This window comes from Grus americana, chromosome 3 (genome assembly GCF_028858705.1).
Source record: "Grus americana isolate bGruAme1 chromosome 3, bGruAme1.mat, whole genome shotgun sequence".
NCBI lineage: Eukaryota > Metazoa > Chordata > Aves > Gruiformes > Gruidae > Grus > Grus americana.
The window spans coordinates 24,320,634-24,339,312 of record NC_072854.1 but is presented as its reverse complement, the minus strand read 5'-3'; the positions used below and the strand labels follow the sequence as shown (position 1 = coordinate 24,339,312).

At 37.5% G+C, this 18,679-nt stretch overlaps 1 protein-coding gene across 1 annotated transcript in view; it reads left to right on the top strand.

Annotated features, from left to right (window-relative positions):
• CSMD1 (CUB and Sushi multiple domains 1) overlaps window positions 1-18,679 on the top strand; it is a 1,238,533-nt gene that overhangs the window by 957,107 nt on the left and 262,747 nt on the right. The window contains exons 20-21 of the mRNA XM_054821261.1: window positions 1,382-1,597; window positions 4,235-4,423. Of these exons, the coding sequence (XP_054677236.1) occupies window positions 1,382-1,597; window positions 4,235-4,423 (405 nt within the window). The remainder of the gene's footprint in view (window positions 1-1,381; window positions 1,598-4,234; window positions 4,424-18,679) is intronic.

The window sequence follows — 18,679 nt, the reverse complement described above, 5'->3', positions numbered from 1 at the left end:
TGTATATGTAATGTCTGTGTTTAAAAAATTCAAACACACAAGATCAATAAAATACCTTTTATGAATTGAGTACTTTCTGCCATTCATTGAGGAAGAAGTTTAATCTTCCGAAAGAAATAGCTCCAAATGTGGTGTTTCTAGTTTGTTTTTATTTTGCTAAAGAAACAGTCTTTTATCAGTTACCAGACAAAATGTGTTTCAGTCTCTCTTAGAAAAGTGGGCAGAAAGTAGAAGAGATAAAATATATGAAAATAATAGTTACTTGTTAAATAGCACTACATTTTTCAGTGAAAGCTGTCAGGACCTTGTTGATAGCTCTTCTCCATTATTAAGCATGAAAAAGTGGATTTAATCTGTGTATTAGTAACCTTAGATTTCAGACTTAAATCATTAGGGCCAAAAATTATATATCTTTATGTTATATATACAGTAGAGTAACATTTGGATACACAGTTAAGCTTCGCAGCTTATCGGTTAGGGAAATGTGTAAAAGAACTAAGGAAAAAAAAGCCTAGAAAGTACTAATGATGTGTTACATACCACTGAATCAAAACATAATAAAAATATTCCTCAATCTCCTTTATATGACAAGAAAAGTCTTTGTTATATGTGATAGTCTGAGAAGTATATTGGAAGTTTCTACTGTTTAAAATCTTCTTACGGACTGGATTTTTGTTTAAAACTCCTATGGCATTTTAAATGTAAAATACATGAGAAGGCTATCTAAGAAGAATGTTGTTCCGCACAGTAAGTAATTGTATTTGAAAACCTAACGGTAATTCAAAATTTAATTCATTGCTGGACTGGAAGTTGGCAACTGAAAACAACAGTCATGACTTGAGTAAAGGACTGATCCCAGAAAATATCAGTCTGTTTATATGGAAGACCGTACAAAAAACTTGTATCTGCTTTGTCCTTGTGTATGGGCACTTCCCTGAAGTTTAGAGTAAAAACCAGAATTGTTCTGGAGGAAATGCAAAAATAAAACATGAATACAAAATTTTAGCCAATTAAAGTATGTCTCCTAGTTTGCAGAGATTATAAATAAGAGACATACAAGAACTTGAATAGTCTATACAATACAAATTTAGATTTTCAGAGTGCTGTCTACAAACAACACTGAATCCCATCAATTTTCTTATGGAGGCTATTGATTTACGGTAAGCTAAACAAACATACAAATGCACGTATTGATTGGTTGAGCCTGTGTGCTTTCTGCAAGTTTTATTTTCTGAATTTCAGGTTTTGATTCCATTTGTGACTTTTTCTAAAAATCTTTCCATATAATATAGTACTTATTTTCTGTGTCACCTGTGTATAAAGGAGGAGAAAAAGTTCCTATTATATGCTTTTCTTTTCCTCCTTTTTAATGTTTTTAAAGGTGTACAACTGGTTTTTCATACCTTTCATCTTGAGAGCTCTCATGACTATTTGCTCATCACTGAAGACGGCAGCTTCACAGAACCAGTAGCTAGGTTAACTGGCTCAGTCTTACCCCCTACAATTAAAGCTGGCCTCTTTGGAAATTTTACTGCACAGCTTCGATTCATATCTGATTTTTCAATTTCTTATGAAGGCTTCAACATAACATTTTCAGGTAAGAAATTCCATTCTGCTAAATATTCAGAAACTGTTTCCAGATAATATTTTTACTTGTAGATAGCAGAAACATTAGGAAGGAGTAGTAAAAAAAGTCAATAGAAATTGTATAACCTCTATCATAGAAAACTGGCTAAGGTTTATAAAGGTGGCTAACAGATTGAGAAGGATGTTGGTGATGTGACTGTTTTAAGAAGTCTTCCCTGCTCTCAGAGAACCATCAACAGTGTGAAAAAGAAGTTTCAAGAAAAATTAAGGGGACAAAAAGTACAAAGATAAAAGGTACTGCCTCAGAAGAAAGAAACTAACTGGTACTGTTTTATTAAAGGCAGTATAGAAACTGTAAGTTAGCAGTAGTGTTCTAATTCAGAGTCACAAAGGAGTTTAATTCGAAGACTGATTCTGGAATAGGAAATGTATACCTAAAAATATTTATTAGCTGTTGATATATAAAGAAGTTCTGACAATTTTTACAAATTCCTCTAAAATAACTGAAAAAATTAAGTTATTGCTTCTTATTTACAGTCTTCTAAAACTAGACAACATATAAAATACATTTTCTTTGCCTGTCTCTATTACTGGACTTTAGAATATTTACAGACACGTATATGAATGAATCAACTGCTAGTTGAGATGCACGTGGATATTTTGTGGAAGAAGTACATAAGTAACTCATATATCCAACCCTCTTAAATAATTTTTCAAGAATGGATAAACAATTAATAAGTTTTGTTGAGATCTGGCAATGTTTACAGGCGACCATGCTATTTATGAATAATGTATCTCATTTAGCTTACTTATTTAAAAAGGGGGAAAAAACCCCAACACCCAACCCTCACTGAGTAGAGCAATAATGTTGGATTTACTCATATCAAATGCTAAATTACATTTGTTCTGGAGACTTTGCACTAGCCAAATCAGAGGTCAGCAGTTTTGCAAGTTTGGAATGTAAATGTGAATATTAAATTATATCTCTGATAGTTTATTTATAAATAACTCAAAATGGTAGGGGGCTAGGTAACTTGTAGAAAAATACACAAAATATCATTATGGATGCAAGGGGAAAAAATATAGAGTTACAAAATACGTGGATCACAGAATTTTTCAAGCATCAGCAAAGGTTTATGCTCTATCTACAACACATAGAGAGCCATCATATGCCATCATTTATATTAAGTAAATATTTTGAGAAATATCAGGTACATTAATTTTGTGACACAAATAGGTGAGTCTGTTTTCTTATATTCACACAATCAGAATGTATTTCTCCATAGTAAGAATTATTTAGTGAGAAGACCTTAACCTGTTTTGAATGTCATCTAACACGGAAATTTTTCAGGAAAATTCCCAGGTGCCTAAAGGTCTGTCACAGGGTATATCCATGTCTACCCCGGCCTTTATAGTGCTGAAAAGAGGTAGTAGATCATGTGTTTTCACAACTTCCAATTTTTGCCAGCAGAAACTGATGTGGTTTACAGATTCCTTCTACTATTTAGGACCTTCCCACAAGGCAGTTACTATAGGGAAAGATGCTTTATTTTGTTTTATTCAGTAAGTCAGCTGTTTAAACATTCAGAAGGTTTGGGTTAGTTTCTTCCCCTGACTAAATGGAGTTCTTTCTCCATGTGGAGTGGATTTGATCCTACCTTCTACCAACCTCTGAGGCAAACAGTTTAGAAAATGGCTTTTCTTAACAGTTATCAGAAGTGTCTCTCTTCTAAGTGACCTCTTGGGTCTTTTGGATCATATCCTGAAGAATATAAAATCAGACTTTTTGGGTCAGACTTAAAGTTGATCTTTTTCAACATCTGTTCTCAAACAGTGGTCAGTAGTGAATATCTAAGAAAAAACCCCACAAAACAGGACAAACATACAGAGATACTTACCCAGCATACTCTGTGAAGATGAGGGAATGTGTGACTCAGATGTTTCCTGATTTCAGTGTAGTCTCTCTGTATGTAACAGCCTGATTTTTTCACGTTAATTTGTTCTGACTCCACCTGAATTATTCCTGATGCAGTGTTGCCAAAGAGACAAAAAAATTCAGACTTCAGACTTCATTAATATATTTGTTTGTTTGTTTGTTTTCAGGGTGATAACTGTAGGATTTCTAAAAGGCATGCAAATAGAAATTGCCTGATTCGGAGTATAGCTTTACTTACAAAACTCAGGCACACTTTTTGAAAATGTGGTCATATGTCTTTTCATTCATCTGACCCTTTGTTTTGATTTTTTGTTAGATTTCCTTCATTACATAATGACTTTTTAACTGTAAGTCTCACTTCTAAAGCTGTTTGGGAGTTCAGATGAAATGAACCAAGAATTATATACAAAGGATGTCATTAAACAAAATTATAGTAAACCACTTATAGTACAAACTGATTACAGCCCTTGAAATTAAGAAAATAAATGTAGTGTGGGTGGGACACAGTAGATACGCAATTACTGTATATGTAGCCATAATAGACATACAGAAACAGTGCTGAGTTTTAGTAGAGAACACAACTCTGAATTACATGTTTTCCAAGTGTTCCATATTGACAGAATGCAACTAATTTGGTAAAGCTTTTTTTCCCCCCCCCCCATGAGGACAACTTGTCCCATTTATTTATAGATTATATTTTACTGTCTACAGAATATGATCTGGAGCCATGTGATGATCCTGGTGTTCCCGCCTTCAGTAGGCGAATTGGTTTTCATTTTGGTGTTGGAGATTCCTTGATCTTTTCTTGTTTCCCTGGATATCGCCTGGAAGGTGCTAATAAACTTACCTGCCTGGGAGGTGGTCGGCGTGTGTGGAGTGCACCTCTGCCAAGGTGTGTGGGTAGGTGGTCACATGCTTTCATTTCATTCATCAGATCGTTAATAGCACATGGCATGTATCAGAATACTGGCTAGAGAACAAAGGGCTTGGGTTGACAACATTGATCCCCAAGCTGTACAAACCTTAAAGTCAGTGCAAGATTTAAGTAATGCATGTCTCTTTTACTTAGAGAATGAAAATAAGAAAGAGGAATAGTTAGAATTGTGATACAAAATAAGATCAAAATGTCTTGTGAGATAAATTGTAAATTTAATTATTGAACTGTATGTTTGCTGTAATTAAGATATAAGTTTCTTACTTTGTCTTTCAGGGTAAAGAAACAATGTTTAGAGCTTTTAGGTGAAAATAGCCTTTGTTAGAGACCCCGTCTGGTTTTAAGGGTGGTTTTTTCATATTATGTTTTTATTCTTGTAACCCTACACTGTTTTTTTTTACAGTTTATAAACTATAAACTGTATTACAGCATTGTAAAGTGTAATTTTTAAAATTAATGTGCTGTTGTTAAAAATCAGTAACTGTAAGCTCAAATCGAGTCAACAGTTCTTTTCAGGGAAAAGCTCTGGGACTGGATTTTATAAAATTTGTACTGTTGCTGTATTTGATTTGTGAGATGGCTTTATCACCACCATGTGAAGTGAATCTGATCAGATACTATTGACATAATGCTTCTGAAATGTCAAATAGTTCCACACACCTCTAAATGGATTTCCTTAAGAGGGTTCTTGTTTTAAATAAGATTTTATTTCATTAAGGGAGAAACTCAGCTTTGGCTTGTTTCTTTTGTTTGTTTTAAAGGGATGTAAGGGAAAAATACTTGTGTATTTAAATAATGATAGTCTTTGTCTCAGAAAAACCCAACACCAAAACCCCAAACAATATAGAACCCCCCCAAACCCCAAATACAGTCCTAGAAGACTTTAAGATGACTGGATATTATGACAAATTACTAGAAGACACAAAGTGGTATTAAAGTGAGAGGTTACAAATTCATTATCTAACTCCCCAGAGGACAGCTATGTGTCCATCACCAGCTGTTATGTACCAAGAATTTAACTGGTTCCATTACTATGGGTTGTCAGCAGGGGTTCTCAGTCTGCAGGTATTTTATAGTGGATGGGACTCAGATCCAGATCCAAACTTCTAAATTTGACTGTTTGCAGTGTTATTGCATATATGTGAGCAAGAATTTTAAGCTCTAATTATAGATAGCTAAGTCAATAAAGTAAATAGATTTAAGTACCTGAGATGAATCAGTCTCTGGGCACCTTTTAGATGCCTAAATAGAGGAATTACTTCCATTTATTTGTTTGTTTATTTATTTATTTATAGACAGTCATTGATGAAAGTGTCCCAGTTGGCCTGCTTGTTCCTATTGTCTCGCCTCAACATCTTTATTGCTACTTTATCATATACCTTGCTAGTGCAAGTATGAAGCCTTGCGGCCAAGAGGTCACTTCCAGAGCTAAAGTACTTCTGTGATCCAGCACATATCACCTTTGGTTACTTGCATTTATGTTTCATTGGACCTACTTTGAATTCCCATTTCTGCTACATACCTGTGTGCTATTATTTTTCTATTCTGAGATAATCTCTGAAAAGTGAATTGATACTGCATGTAGTATAGATGGAAAGATGGTATGCTTTAGGAGGGATTTCTAGACTTTCTAGACAAAGATCAGGGGTTGAAGGTATAAAATTTCAATCTTGAAATCACTTGTAGTTTCTGAGAAATGCATTTAGTGAATCCTTTGGACTTTTGAGCTCCTCTCGAGGAGGATCTCTGTACCACATAAGCAGAACTTTTCTGGTTGCCATAGCACCTAAGACATTAGGGGTGAAGATATCCTCTTACCTTCAAGAGGAGGTCACACAAAGACTATTTCTTTCTCAAAAGAGTGAAAAGAAACTACTTGTCCTGAAATCTGCTGGCTTTAGAGTGTACATTCAGAAGTTAAATCTAGTCTCAACTCAGTGGCATAAATTCCTAAGTACTTTAGTTGGTTCAATAGCCTCTTGATTATTTCTTCCTCATTATTATTTCCACACCTACCAAACTCATCTATACGATATATACACACCAGCCTTCAGATATCAACAAGGATTTTTTGGTCCTTCCAGGACACATGACAATATATACTTTCATGATTCTTTTTATCAGATTCAGGATGAAAGCCCTTCAAATTTAATTGCATTTAATTTATAAACAAGCACATACGGATTTGTATCACAGAAATAGTACTCAGTTTCATCTACTGGTGAAAAAAACCAACAAACCAACAGAGTTTCCAAAGGTATTGCCATTCACCCTTCTCCAACCAAGTAAATCATTTCAAGTCCTTCCTCCAGGGTTCTTCTTCAACATGTTCTGAAATTTTCCTGGTCAGAGAACCATTTGTGCCTTTCCACCATTTCTTCTCCTTTTAGGAGTTATTTTCCAGGTAAGGCAAAAGCAGAGCTTGGGAGATCTGGTTAGCCTAACATCATGACACTGGCATTTTCAGTCCAAGACTTTGAGTTCCATAGAGACTGCATTATCATCATTTTCACTGGCCTTCTCTTCATGCTGCGCAGGTAGATGAACTGAACTTCAAAGGTGTTTATCTGAGTGCCTGGAAGTTGGTTGGCTTTCAGAATAAGGCAACATCCCTTCTTCTTCAGTAAGGAGCTTCCTTTTCACAGCAAAAAGACACTGCCAAGTCTATCTGCAAAATCAGATAGACATTCATAAACAGGTGTCCTTGTAAATCTTATTTCCCTGTGTCAACCCTTCGCTCTCTTGTCTTTTCAATTAGAATGATTATAATGTTTATCTCAGCCATGCACCTCAAATGATTATGCAGAATTACTACAGCTCATCAGAGTTTTGAAGACTCTACCTAGAGTTTCTCTTTGGGTCATCATTTCTAAATGTGTCTTCCAGTTGGATCTCTCCATCCTGAGTAGAAAGCAGTTTGTGCCTACAGCCACCTACTTGCTACTATTTGATGAAAAGAGCTTTACAGCTAACAATTTAAAAGAGTGGAGAAGATTCAGACCCTTAGGGCTGACTACCTTTGTGCTGTTTAAAGAACAGACATCACCATTACCCAAGGTGGTGTCAAATTTCCCCCATCTTGGGAGATTAAACTTTTTTCTTTTTTGGTTGGTTGGTTTGGTTTTGGTTTTGGTTTTGTTTGGTTGGTTTGTTTTGTTTTTCTCTTAAAGCTGTGCTTCTCCTATGAAAGCAATTCCCCATACTGTAGCTGTCTGGTGAATTCTCTGCTTACATTGGCGTGATGTGGCTTTTCAGGAAGATCCCTTCCTTCCACCTCTTCATAGCAACTGTAGAAACACTGAGGCTGCCAATCTCCCCACAAAGAACTTCACATTCTACATTGAATTGTATAAAATAAAGGTAGTGAGGTCATCCATAAAGAAATTTCATTTCCTGTAAAAGCTTCCTCAAATGCACTCAAATAACAATGATGGCTTCCCTGTCAAATGTGCTAGTAGTTGATATCTGTGAATGAGACACTTTTCACACAAGAGTACTAACTGTTTCCCGTCTTTCTAGACACAGTGATTGCATTTGGATGAGCTATCCTGCGGTCTTTACTTAACTAGTGATTCACTCCAGCCAGTATCCTACAGTAAGGCTTTTCTCCAGTTACCCACAGCAAAAGGACATAGACAGTCTTTTGAAGGAAAAAAACTGGCTGGCTACCTTTATGTAACTGTTCTTTGAGATATGTTGTCTAAATGTACATTCACAGTGTCCTCTTTTACTCCTCTCCTCAAAATTTCCTGTAACTGAGAGGAATGCTATATTCAGGGGAACTGAGAGAGAGAGAAACACTCTGCTACTTTGCTATTTTGTGTGATCCACAGAATTAATGGAATTAATTTCTATAGATAGTGTCAAGGTAAAAATATCCTCTTAGCAATCCTGACACAAGGCTACCTGGAAAATAAACATGCACAGTGTCTTCAAAAAGAAATGGCACTAAAATGTCTCTAAAATAACCCATATCTTTAGGTTTGAGAGTACTGAAATAGGCATCTGGGTTTTTTACTGTTCTGAAACAGCTTGTCACCTATAAGGTTGTTAACATTGTCATCTGGAACGTTACTGTAATTGGCATGTTTGTCTATGTGTTGTAGGTTTAATATCCCAAATTTACTTCCGAATAATTTAATTATCATTTAAAATTACTGGGTTTGTGTTTGTTGGTATGTTTGTGTGTGGGTAAAAACCAAGCTACTGGAGTACAGACAAGCTTGTCCTGATTATCTTTTGTCTAGTTGAGATTTGAAAACAGAAAACAATTTCTTTCCCTTTCATTCATTGACATCTCATCTTGTGTTATTTTTCATTGTTTTGTTATTATTGCTTCAATTATTATTCCAGTGTTTTTCAGAAAAAAATATTTTTTTCAAAAACGTGTTTGATTACTAATTGTTGTTATGATGGATTGACACTACTGCCATATATATAATTTATTCCCATTATGTCACTTGTTTTTACATAGTTGCAAATGTAAATATACATTTATACTTATTTCATGGCTGTGTGAACAAAATTTGCCCAAGAGTGTGGATACATATTCTTCTCACTTCTTCCTTCCAGCAATAGCTCTTTTTTTCTCTACCTATAATTACACAATTCTATTACAGTTTCATTTACATTTCACAGTTGACTACTTTCTCCTGAGGACAAAGCCCAGCTTTTAGTGAGTTGGTCCCCCTAGAGTACAGATCCAAGAGTAAAGCTCCTAGGCAGCCTAGTGCACTTCTGCGCATCCCTAAAACTGTGTGAATCTCAGAATCTTGGTGTATATTGGGGTCCAGAGATGAGGTGGAACAACTCCTTAGTCTGTTGAAGTCCCTGATACTGAGGCTAATGTCCACCAAAAGGAGATCATCACAATCAGGTTTTGGCTGCTATCTTGTTGCCTTCACTAGCTTTTTAAACAGGAACCACGCAATTTGTCTGAGAAATCTGTTACTAAGGCAGATTTCCTAGATCTCATCTAGCAAACCAAGACTATGCTTTTCGTCATACTTTTCTTACCTTCCAGTTTGCTTTAAGTCAAACTAGTCAGGAGCTTTCTACCACCCTGTGTTGAGATTGTGCTACTGTTAAAAAAGGAGTAGGTTAAGAGAAGAAGCATTATTATAATATTTTTACTTTTTAAAAATTGAATGTAACAATTCAATGAACAAACACAATGTACAGTAGAAATATATCTTGAATCCAGAAGATGCTCCAGCTCCCCACAATGTATACATTCTCCCAGCTGAGTGCCATACTCCAAAGGTTTCATTGTCACACTGCAGTGCAGAATGCTGTTCCTAGCCTTATGAATTTCATATTCCCTTTTGCACACTGGCATGTATTTGTCACAAGAATCATAGAATCATTTAGGTTGGAAAAGACCTTTAAGATCATTGAGTCCAACTGTTAATATAGCACTGCCAAGTCCACCACTAAACTAGGTGGACCAGCCGGTGGATAAGGAATTGGCTGGATGGTCGCACTCAAAGAGTTGTGGTCAATGGCTCAATGTCCAAGTGGAGAACAGTGACAAGTGGTGCTCCTCAGGGGTCGGTACTGGGACCGGCACTGTTTAACATCTTTGTCGGCGACATCGACAGTGGGATTGAGTGCACCCTCGGCAAATTTGCCGACGACACCAAGCTGTGTGGTGTGGTCGACACGCTGGAGGGAAGGGATGCCATCCAGAGGGACCTTGACAGGCTGGAGAGGTGGGCCCGTGCAAACCGCATGAAGTTCAACAAGGCCAAGTGCAAGGTCCTGCACGTGGGTCGGCGCAATCCCAAGCACGACTATAGGCTGGGTGAGGAATGGATTGAGAGCAGCCCTGAGGAGAAGGACTTGGGGGTATTGATTGATGAGAAGCTCAACATGAGCCGGCAGTGTGCGCTTGCAGCCCAGAAAGCCAACTGTTTCCTGGGCTGCATCAAAAGAGGCGTGACCAGCAGGTTGAGGGAGGTGATCCTGCCCCTCTACTCCGCTCTTGTGAGACCCCACCTGGAGTACTGCATCCAGCTCTGGGGGCCCCAGTACAGGAGAGAAATTGAGCTAGCGAGTCCAGAGGAGGGCCACGAAGCTGATCAGAGGGCTGGAGCACCTCTCCTATGAGGACAGGCTGAGAGAGTTGGGATTGTTCAGCCTGGAGAAAAGACGGCTCCAGGGAGATCTCATTGCGGCCTTCCAGTATCTGAAGGGGGCCTACAGGAAATCTGGAGAGGGACTGTTTATCAGGGAGTGTAGTGACAGGACAAGGGGTAATGGGTTTAAGCTGAAGGAGGGTCGATTTAGAGTAGAAGTAAGGAAGAAATTCTTTACTGTGAGGGTGGTGAGGTACTGGAACAGGTTGCCCAGAGAAGTTGTGGATGCCCCATCCCTGGAAGTGTTCGAGGCCAGGTTGGATGAGGCTTTGGGCAACCTGATCTAGTGGAGGGTGTCCCTGCCTATGGCAGGGGGGTTGGAACTAGATGATCTTTAAGGTCCCTTCCAACCCAAACCCAAACCATTCTATGATTCTATGATTTTATGTCCCTAAGGCCACATCTATATATCTTTCAAATGCCTCCAGGGATGATGACTCAACCACTTCCCTGGGCAGCCTGTTCCAAAGGCAGTACTGAGTCAGTACTGAGTGAAGTTAGATGCTGCTTCGCTTCATTTTTTGGGTACCAGTGGCAAGCATCTTCTCAGGCTTGGCAGAGAGTAGGGTATGTGCAAAAGCAGAACTATGACATGAAACAAGATACCTGGTGAGTATACACATTTCCAGAGATTGGTGGCTGATAAGTAGAGGCAGAGGGAGAGAGAAGGGAGTTCAGATTGCAGCAACGAACTCATGCATCTGATATAAACCTAAATCATCTCCTAAGTACTTTTTGAAATGTGACCTTATCATTTGCAGCGATCCTCTAACAGGTGAGGAATGAGCCTTTTACTTTTGGCATTCCTTTATGGTGCACTATGTTGATGAAATTCTGAAAGAGGGGAGACATTTCAGTCTTTCCTTCCTACTTGCTAAAGATGTGCTGTTCACTGGGTATTGCAGGCAATGGGTAGAAACCTGAGCAGACACCTTTACAGTGAATTGCAAGGTACAGTGCCCAAGTGTAGGTACCTTCTCCTTTCAAAACACATTTCAGAAATCATTAGTTCACCCTGCTGGATTTATTAATCTCTGAGGGGTTCAATACAGTAAATGTATGTTTATTAGAAACAAAAATCAAGAAGTGTCTGGACAATGCTCTCAGTCATATGCTCTGATTTGGCTGGTCCTGTGTGGAGCCAGGAGTTGGACTCGATGATCCTTATGGGTCCCTTCCAACTCAGGATATTCCATAATTCTGTGATTAGATCATAGAAGATATGTTCTTCAACTCTCCTTTCCAGGATTGTCTTAACTTAAATTTTCATTCTATTGCCTGATTTGCACACTGCTTCTGTCTACTTGTCTGGGTTTTCGCTGCTCACTATCCCCTTAAGAAACTGCGATAAATTTTACCTAGGCTATATCATGAAAATATTATTTGTACACTATACAGTGTACACTATATTCAGTTCAAATTGGCCTTTCATGGTAAACATTGCATAGAGATCAAGTGTAACACATTAATACAATAAAGTTAGTTTTAAGTGTTTTCTTTTCTTCTTTTTTTTTTTTTTTATGGTTTGGTTTTTAACCTGCATTACTTTCCTGTCCCTCGTTAGTCATTTCAACTGTATGGAGTGTTCCTAAGGCAAGATGTGAAAAACTTAAAGGATAAAGCTGAAAATAAATAGCTATTTAATGTTTCCATTTCATATTTAAGTGGTGTTGCTCCTTTATTATATTTTACATGGCACTTGATTTTTAATGATGCATTAATACAGTAGTTGAGTAAAATCTTCACTGAGGTATTGTTCACTGGTATTCACATTAATATCACATTAATTTATCATATTCAGTTGTTATAATAAATACTACATGAATAATTAATGATAGGGAGCTACAATAAATTGCTGACACTTTAATAAGCTGTTTCTTTTTAATAGTTTAGTTAGTATTCATTGCAAAATCATCAATTATAATTAATATAGTTTGTCATGTTGTAGCATTGAGTTAATTTCCATCGAGATTGAAACATAAGTGGGAACCTTGTTAGCCTGAATAGCACTGGAGATTTCTGTGAGACCCTTGAGATCTGGCATTCATTGTTTTCTTTAAATTCTCTGTAGCATAAAATTTGAATTTGAGTTCACCTTTGAGAAGTCGAACTAAGTCTGAAAATTGCTATTCATTTTCAGCTAGTGTTTAGGCAGAGAGAGCTCTCATTTAAGAGCTGCTCATGAGCCAGAAATCTTCTATAACATCACTAGCTGAATCTCTGAATCTTCAGACAGTATCTAGGATCCACTGTGTTTCAGAACTCTATGTTTAAATGCTTTAATATTTGATATTTAAATTGTTAAATCTTTAGGTTGTTTTCTATTTCATACAACATATTTAATAAAGTTATTTAATAGATTTTTAATAATTTCTATTTCCTTATCTTATAACATTGTATTTTTATAAATACAATTGAAAGGTGTTTTTTTAACCCCTCTTTTCTGTCAATGTTTGACAGAACATTGAAGATTTGTTCGAGTTAGTGTTTGAGTCTTACTGTAAAAAAAACCTTCAAAATATGATGCAATATAGTAATTACAGGTTTGAGTTGTTTCTATTTCAAAACTGCAACTTTAATATTCAGGAAACACTAACTGTGTTCAGCTGGTGCATAGTGGGCACTCTAACTATTTTCAAAATGAGAAGGAGGAGTGATTTGAATGTGAGACCTGGTATGAAATTTTAATCACCTATAGTCAGAAGGAATAATGATTGCCTCAGGTCACCCTTTTGCCTTCTTTATACATTTTCAGGTTGTGTGTGCTAAACATTTTTTCTTGATAAGACAAATAATGTAGGGGTGTTATCTTCATAACTCATTATCAGTGATACCAAAAAGAGTAGAAAAATATCTCAAAAAAAAAAAAATGCTCTTACCTTGGATTCTGCCAATAATCCCCTGAGGCCAATTAATGTCATAGGATTTGTTTTGAGAACCTGAGTAGTGTCTTATGTCAGTGGCATATGGATTGAAAACTAATTAAGCAATCCTCAGAAAAAGCTTTACCTGCTGTTTAGTCCTTCCCTTCCTACTCCGTTATTCGTTGCAATGGAATGGTACCAAAAAACATGGAATAAAAGGTTTGTTTTCAACAAGCCATTTCAGTAAGGTTTTCAGTGAGGTGTTCAAACTTTACGATCATCATACAGGTATTGCTTAAAGAATGGTGAGAGAGGCTTACATGCTTTATTGGCGCAGTCCATAGCTGATGATCTACCTTGACTTGAAATCTATCTTAGAGAAGCAGACAAGGCGGGAAAAAAGAGGAGAGAAAGAAGGGAAAGCCACTCCTCAGGCACTAGCTGGGAAAAGGAAGGAGAGAGTCCCCAGACAAATATCTTTCCAGTAAAGGTAGTGGTGACAATGATGATGATAATGCCAAAAAAATGCCCCATCTTCCTGCTTTCTCCCTAGTTGTCCTGGTTCTGGCAAGGACAGAGTTAATTTCACAAAGAGCCAGGCCAGGTGACCTAAGCTGGCCGGGGGCTATTCCATACCATGTGACATCATGCTCACCATAAAAGGGGGCCGGTCGGGCAGGGGCGGGTTCGGGGTGGCTCCGGGACAGGCTGAGCGTCCGGTCGGTCATCGGATAGGTAAATTGTTCTGTGTTATCACCCACTGTGAATATCTGTTATCAGTACTGTTGTTGATTGTTTCCCTCTCCCTTGCTGTCCCAGTAAACTGCCCTTATCCCAACCCTCGAGGCTTTGCCGTTGTTTTTCCGTTCTCCTCCCCAGCCCGCCGGGGGAGGGGTGAGTGAGCGGCGCGTGGCACCCCCGCGTGCCGGCTGGGGCTTAACCACGTCACTAGTACAGTGATATTTTTCATGCAGACCTTCTCAAGCTCCTCATTGGTAGCTTATGATACTGTTAGCACTGAATGGAATATGTGTGGGTGCTGCAGACTAAATAGTAGTTATGCTTTGTGCGTGTATATTGTTGTGTAATATTTTCATATATTAAAATAACTATTATCTGCTTGTTATCTACTAGACTGTATTCCAATATGAAGTTACAGGTCAAAAGCCACCAGATTTGGAGTGATGCGATTTTAGTGTAGAGTTACAAGCTAAAAGCTACAAGGCAAAGGAGCGAGAAGTAGGGTGAGAACACTATGATTTAAAAATCAATGGCAGTGACTTTTTAGGAGAAACCCAGTATAACAGTGGTTCTGAATTCAGCAGTGCCAAGTGAGAACAAGAGCACTTGTGGCACCAGAGTGAAGGCACTGCTACAGCAGCCTGGCAGTGTGTAGATGAAAGGTTAAAGTGAAAGGCTGGCTGCAGAACTGGAGATGAAGGACTGCTGACATTACAAAGATTAAGATGCTGTGTAACAGTGGTGTGGAAACTCCATGTGCACCTTGGCTTGATGCAGCATTCCAGTTAACGGGAAGTTTCATCTCCTTGCGCTGCATTTGAGATTGTATGTGAAGCTGTGCTTGAGTCCAGTCATGTATTGTGTCTGCCCTGCAGAAGTCATATGCTCAGCTTTAGAGACCCCTCAATCAACAGTTGTGGAGAAACCCTAAGTTTTTGCTATGATGTGAATAGAGAGCACATGATGCTTGGTTCAGCTTTATCCATGGTCCCCTTTGCTCTTGTTGTCGTGTTGTGTGACCATCCTACTGGGTAGCTATACTGTCCAACAGAAACATGAAGAATTATCAACTGTCTGAGCTCAGCTTCTTCTCATATTTTATGAAATGCTGCACAATTTTGTAAATACAACAAAGATATTCTGCACTCAGTAGAGTGCTTTGTGGCAGGGAAACCTTTAAACTGACAATGTACTACTTTTATTTGATCTCTGCTTTGGAGATCTGCTTAAAATCCTGTCAAACCTTTTAGCAAGATGTATGCAAGAAAAATAATAAAGCAAACTTTTCCATTAAACAAAGTTATCATTACATTTTACATGAACTGTATTTCAAAGCATTTCAAGAATTCCTGAATTTTGATTGTTTTGTAGAGTTTGTGTTCATATTCAAGAAGTGTTTGATGATCTTCAAAAGATCTACCCTCTGCAGTTTCCTTTTATCCAATTTCAAGCGAGACAATGAAAGAAGAAAAACAGTTATGTAAATAGAATTTAAGTGACTTTATTAAGCAAAAGAACAAAGAATGAGGTCAAGTATCTGTTCCAGACAGATTGCTCTCACTGCAAAGAAATAAAAGAACAGTTTGATAAGGTAGCATTTTCCAGTCTGATGCAGTCCTCAGCAAAGTTAAAACAGACAACTCAGAAACTGTAGTGAAAATAAAGCATGGAATTCCTCCTCTAAAGCCTTTTATGTGTGGACATAGATGGTATATACTGAATAAGAGTATACATTTGAATTCTAAGGTGTATACTGTTGATTTTATAATAAATATAATTAACTTTAAAAAGCAGACAAGATTCAAAAGTTGTAATAGAGAATTAGATTAATATGCTTTCATCTGCTTTCAACCTTTTGAAACAGAACCAGGATCATAGAGATTTTTTTTCTTTTAAAAGAAGATGAATTTAAGGGACCTTGTCTTTTGGATACTGTGGTTTGGCAGACTTCCATAGTCTGGCAGATTTGAATTGGAACCATATAAGTAGCTGACATTTACAGAACAAATTTCATTTAGTACATGCTAGGTTAAGCTATGTAACAAGCCATTTAGATGTGATTATAGTAACTTTTTTAAGCACTAACAGCCAAACTATGTAGAAAGAGCTTCAGAACTGAGATTTTAGAGAATTTATTCTTCATTTAGAAAAAAAAGCACAAACATCTGTAGCACTGTGAGCACATTTTTATTTAAATTAGCTACATTAACTTAGTGTGCATTACAACTCTGTTACAACACAATTGTGCTGCATACATAAGGGTGTATTCCTAAAGAAGGTCATTATTCCTTGCTCCTCATCCTCAGCTAAGGATGCTGGCAGTGTACGCTTGCAGCCCAGAAAGCCAACCATGTCCTGGGCTGCATCAAAAGAGGTGTGGCCAGCAGGTCGAGGGAGGTGATCCTGCCCCTCTACTCCGCTCTTGTGAGACCCCACCTGGAGTACTGCGTCCAGCTCTGGGGGCCCCAGTACAGGAGAGACATGGAGCTGTTGGAGCGAGTCCAGAGGAGGGCCACGAAGCTGATTGGAGGGCTGGAGCACCTCTCCTATGAAGACAGGCTGAGAGAGTTGGGGTTGTTCAGCCTGGAGAAAAGACTGCTCCAGGGAGATCTCATTGCGGCCTTCCAGTATCTGAAGGGGGCCTACAGGAAATCTGGAGAGGGACTGTTTATCAGGGAGTGTAGTGACAGGACAAGGGGTAATGGGTTTAAGCTGAAGGAGGGTCGATTTAGATTAGATGTTAGAAAGAAATTCTTCACTGTGAGGGTGGTGAGGTACTGGAACAGGTTGCCCAGAGAGGTTGTGGATGCCCCATCCCTGGAAATGTTTAAGGCCAGGTTGGATGGGGCTTTGGGCAACGTGGTCTAGTGGAGGTTGTCCCTGCCCATGGCAGGGGAGTTGGAACGAGATGATCTTTGAGGTCCCTTCCAACCCAAACCATTCTATGATTCTATGCACAGCTATTCAGTGAGGACATCAGAAAGGTATCCCTTGTTCTTAAGATACAGATGCTTAAAATCTAATGTCTTATAATGGAAATAAAAATACATTTTTTTTTTTCCATGTCTGAATGGTTCTTTTGTAGTTCTTCAAATTAGAGAACTAGATTAGCTATGATGTTTTTAACATCTGAGTGTTTAGTGCTATTGCAGTGCTTAGAATCAAATTCTTTTACAGTTTCAATGAAGTTTCATATTTAAATTTTCTTCACTTTTTATTTATAGTCCAATTCCAATCAATCAGATCCTTTTAATATGAAAGCAACCTCCTAATTTTATAGATCTTGTCAGAACACAGTAGGCACTATTTCATGTTACTTCTGCAAGAATGTACCTTTATTTCTTTCTCCTTCAGACTCAAAACAATTGTGTACAAGTTGTAACAATGCCCTTATGTCCTTCCTAGAAGAAAGAGAAGTCTCTCCTATCCTTGTGAATGGAAGCTTTTTGTAATTTCTTATGACATCTACTGAGATAAAATTTCATTCTGGTTTTCTTTATTTGTTTGTCTATTTTCGCTCAAAACAGGCTTGTGTACGTATTCTCTCTTGAAAAATCTCTTGGATTATCTATATTTTGGGTTTTTTTTGCCACAAAATATATGTCAAATACCTGAGTAAATTGAGATAAACATTATGATAAAGTGACAACTGAATCTTTTCTGTTTAATCTAAAGAGTGGAGTTAGGTGCCACTGAACATATTGATAGTAAAAAACCTGGAAACTGAATCAAATTACTTTGCATCTTGAAAAATCAAATAGATTACTATAGAAACAAAGGAGAGGTAAGAAAGCAAAAGAAGGGATCTGTATTACATCAATAATACATATTTCAGTGCTGCATCTTTATATAGCAATTTTTATGTATTATATCTTATGCAGATTTTAAGTTCTTAAATTGTACCTCTATTAATACTATTATACTAGTCTAAGCACATCACATAATCTGACAAAGAGCATTATGAAATATATTCCTTTTCGTTAAAGGCTACAGCTGGAGGAGCTAGTCCTGAAAATACTATTTACATAGAGCATGTTCAGTGGATATGTTATAGTATACCTGTTCATTTAAATTCATACTGATTTTTCCAAGGTAAAGTTGCAAACCAAAGTATGCAGACAGAATATCAACAGTAATTGCTTTAAGATAAGTAAAGATTATTTCTCATGGTAAATTCTGTACCTGTCAATGTCTGTATAATTTGAAGACTTGTAGATACTAATACTGAAATAGTTGACTTTTATTGGAGGAACAGTGCATGTGGTTAATATTCAGTGAATTATATTTAACAATTGAAAATACAAGCATACGAGATTTTTTTCTCATGTAGGGGGCATGAGAAATCTTTTCTCTTTCATCTCTCTGGGCTGGGGAGGCAGATCATTCTCCCAAGATGAGGGCAGGTCTCTGGAACTCAGAAGGAATCTGGAAGGCATTGAAGTAGAGTAGTGGCATGAAAGAGTAAAAGAAAGTCCTCTGT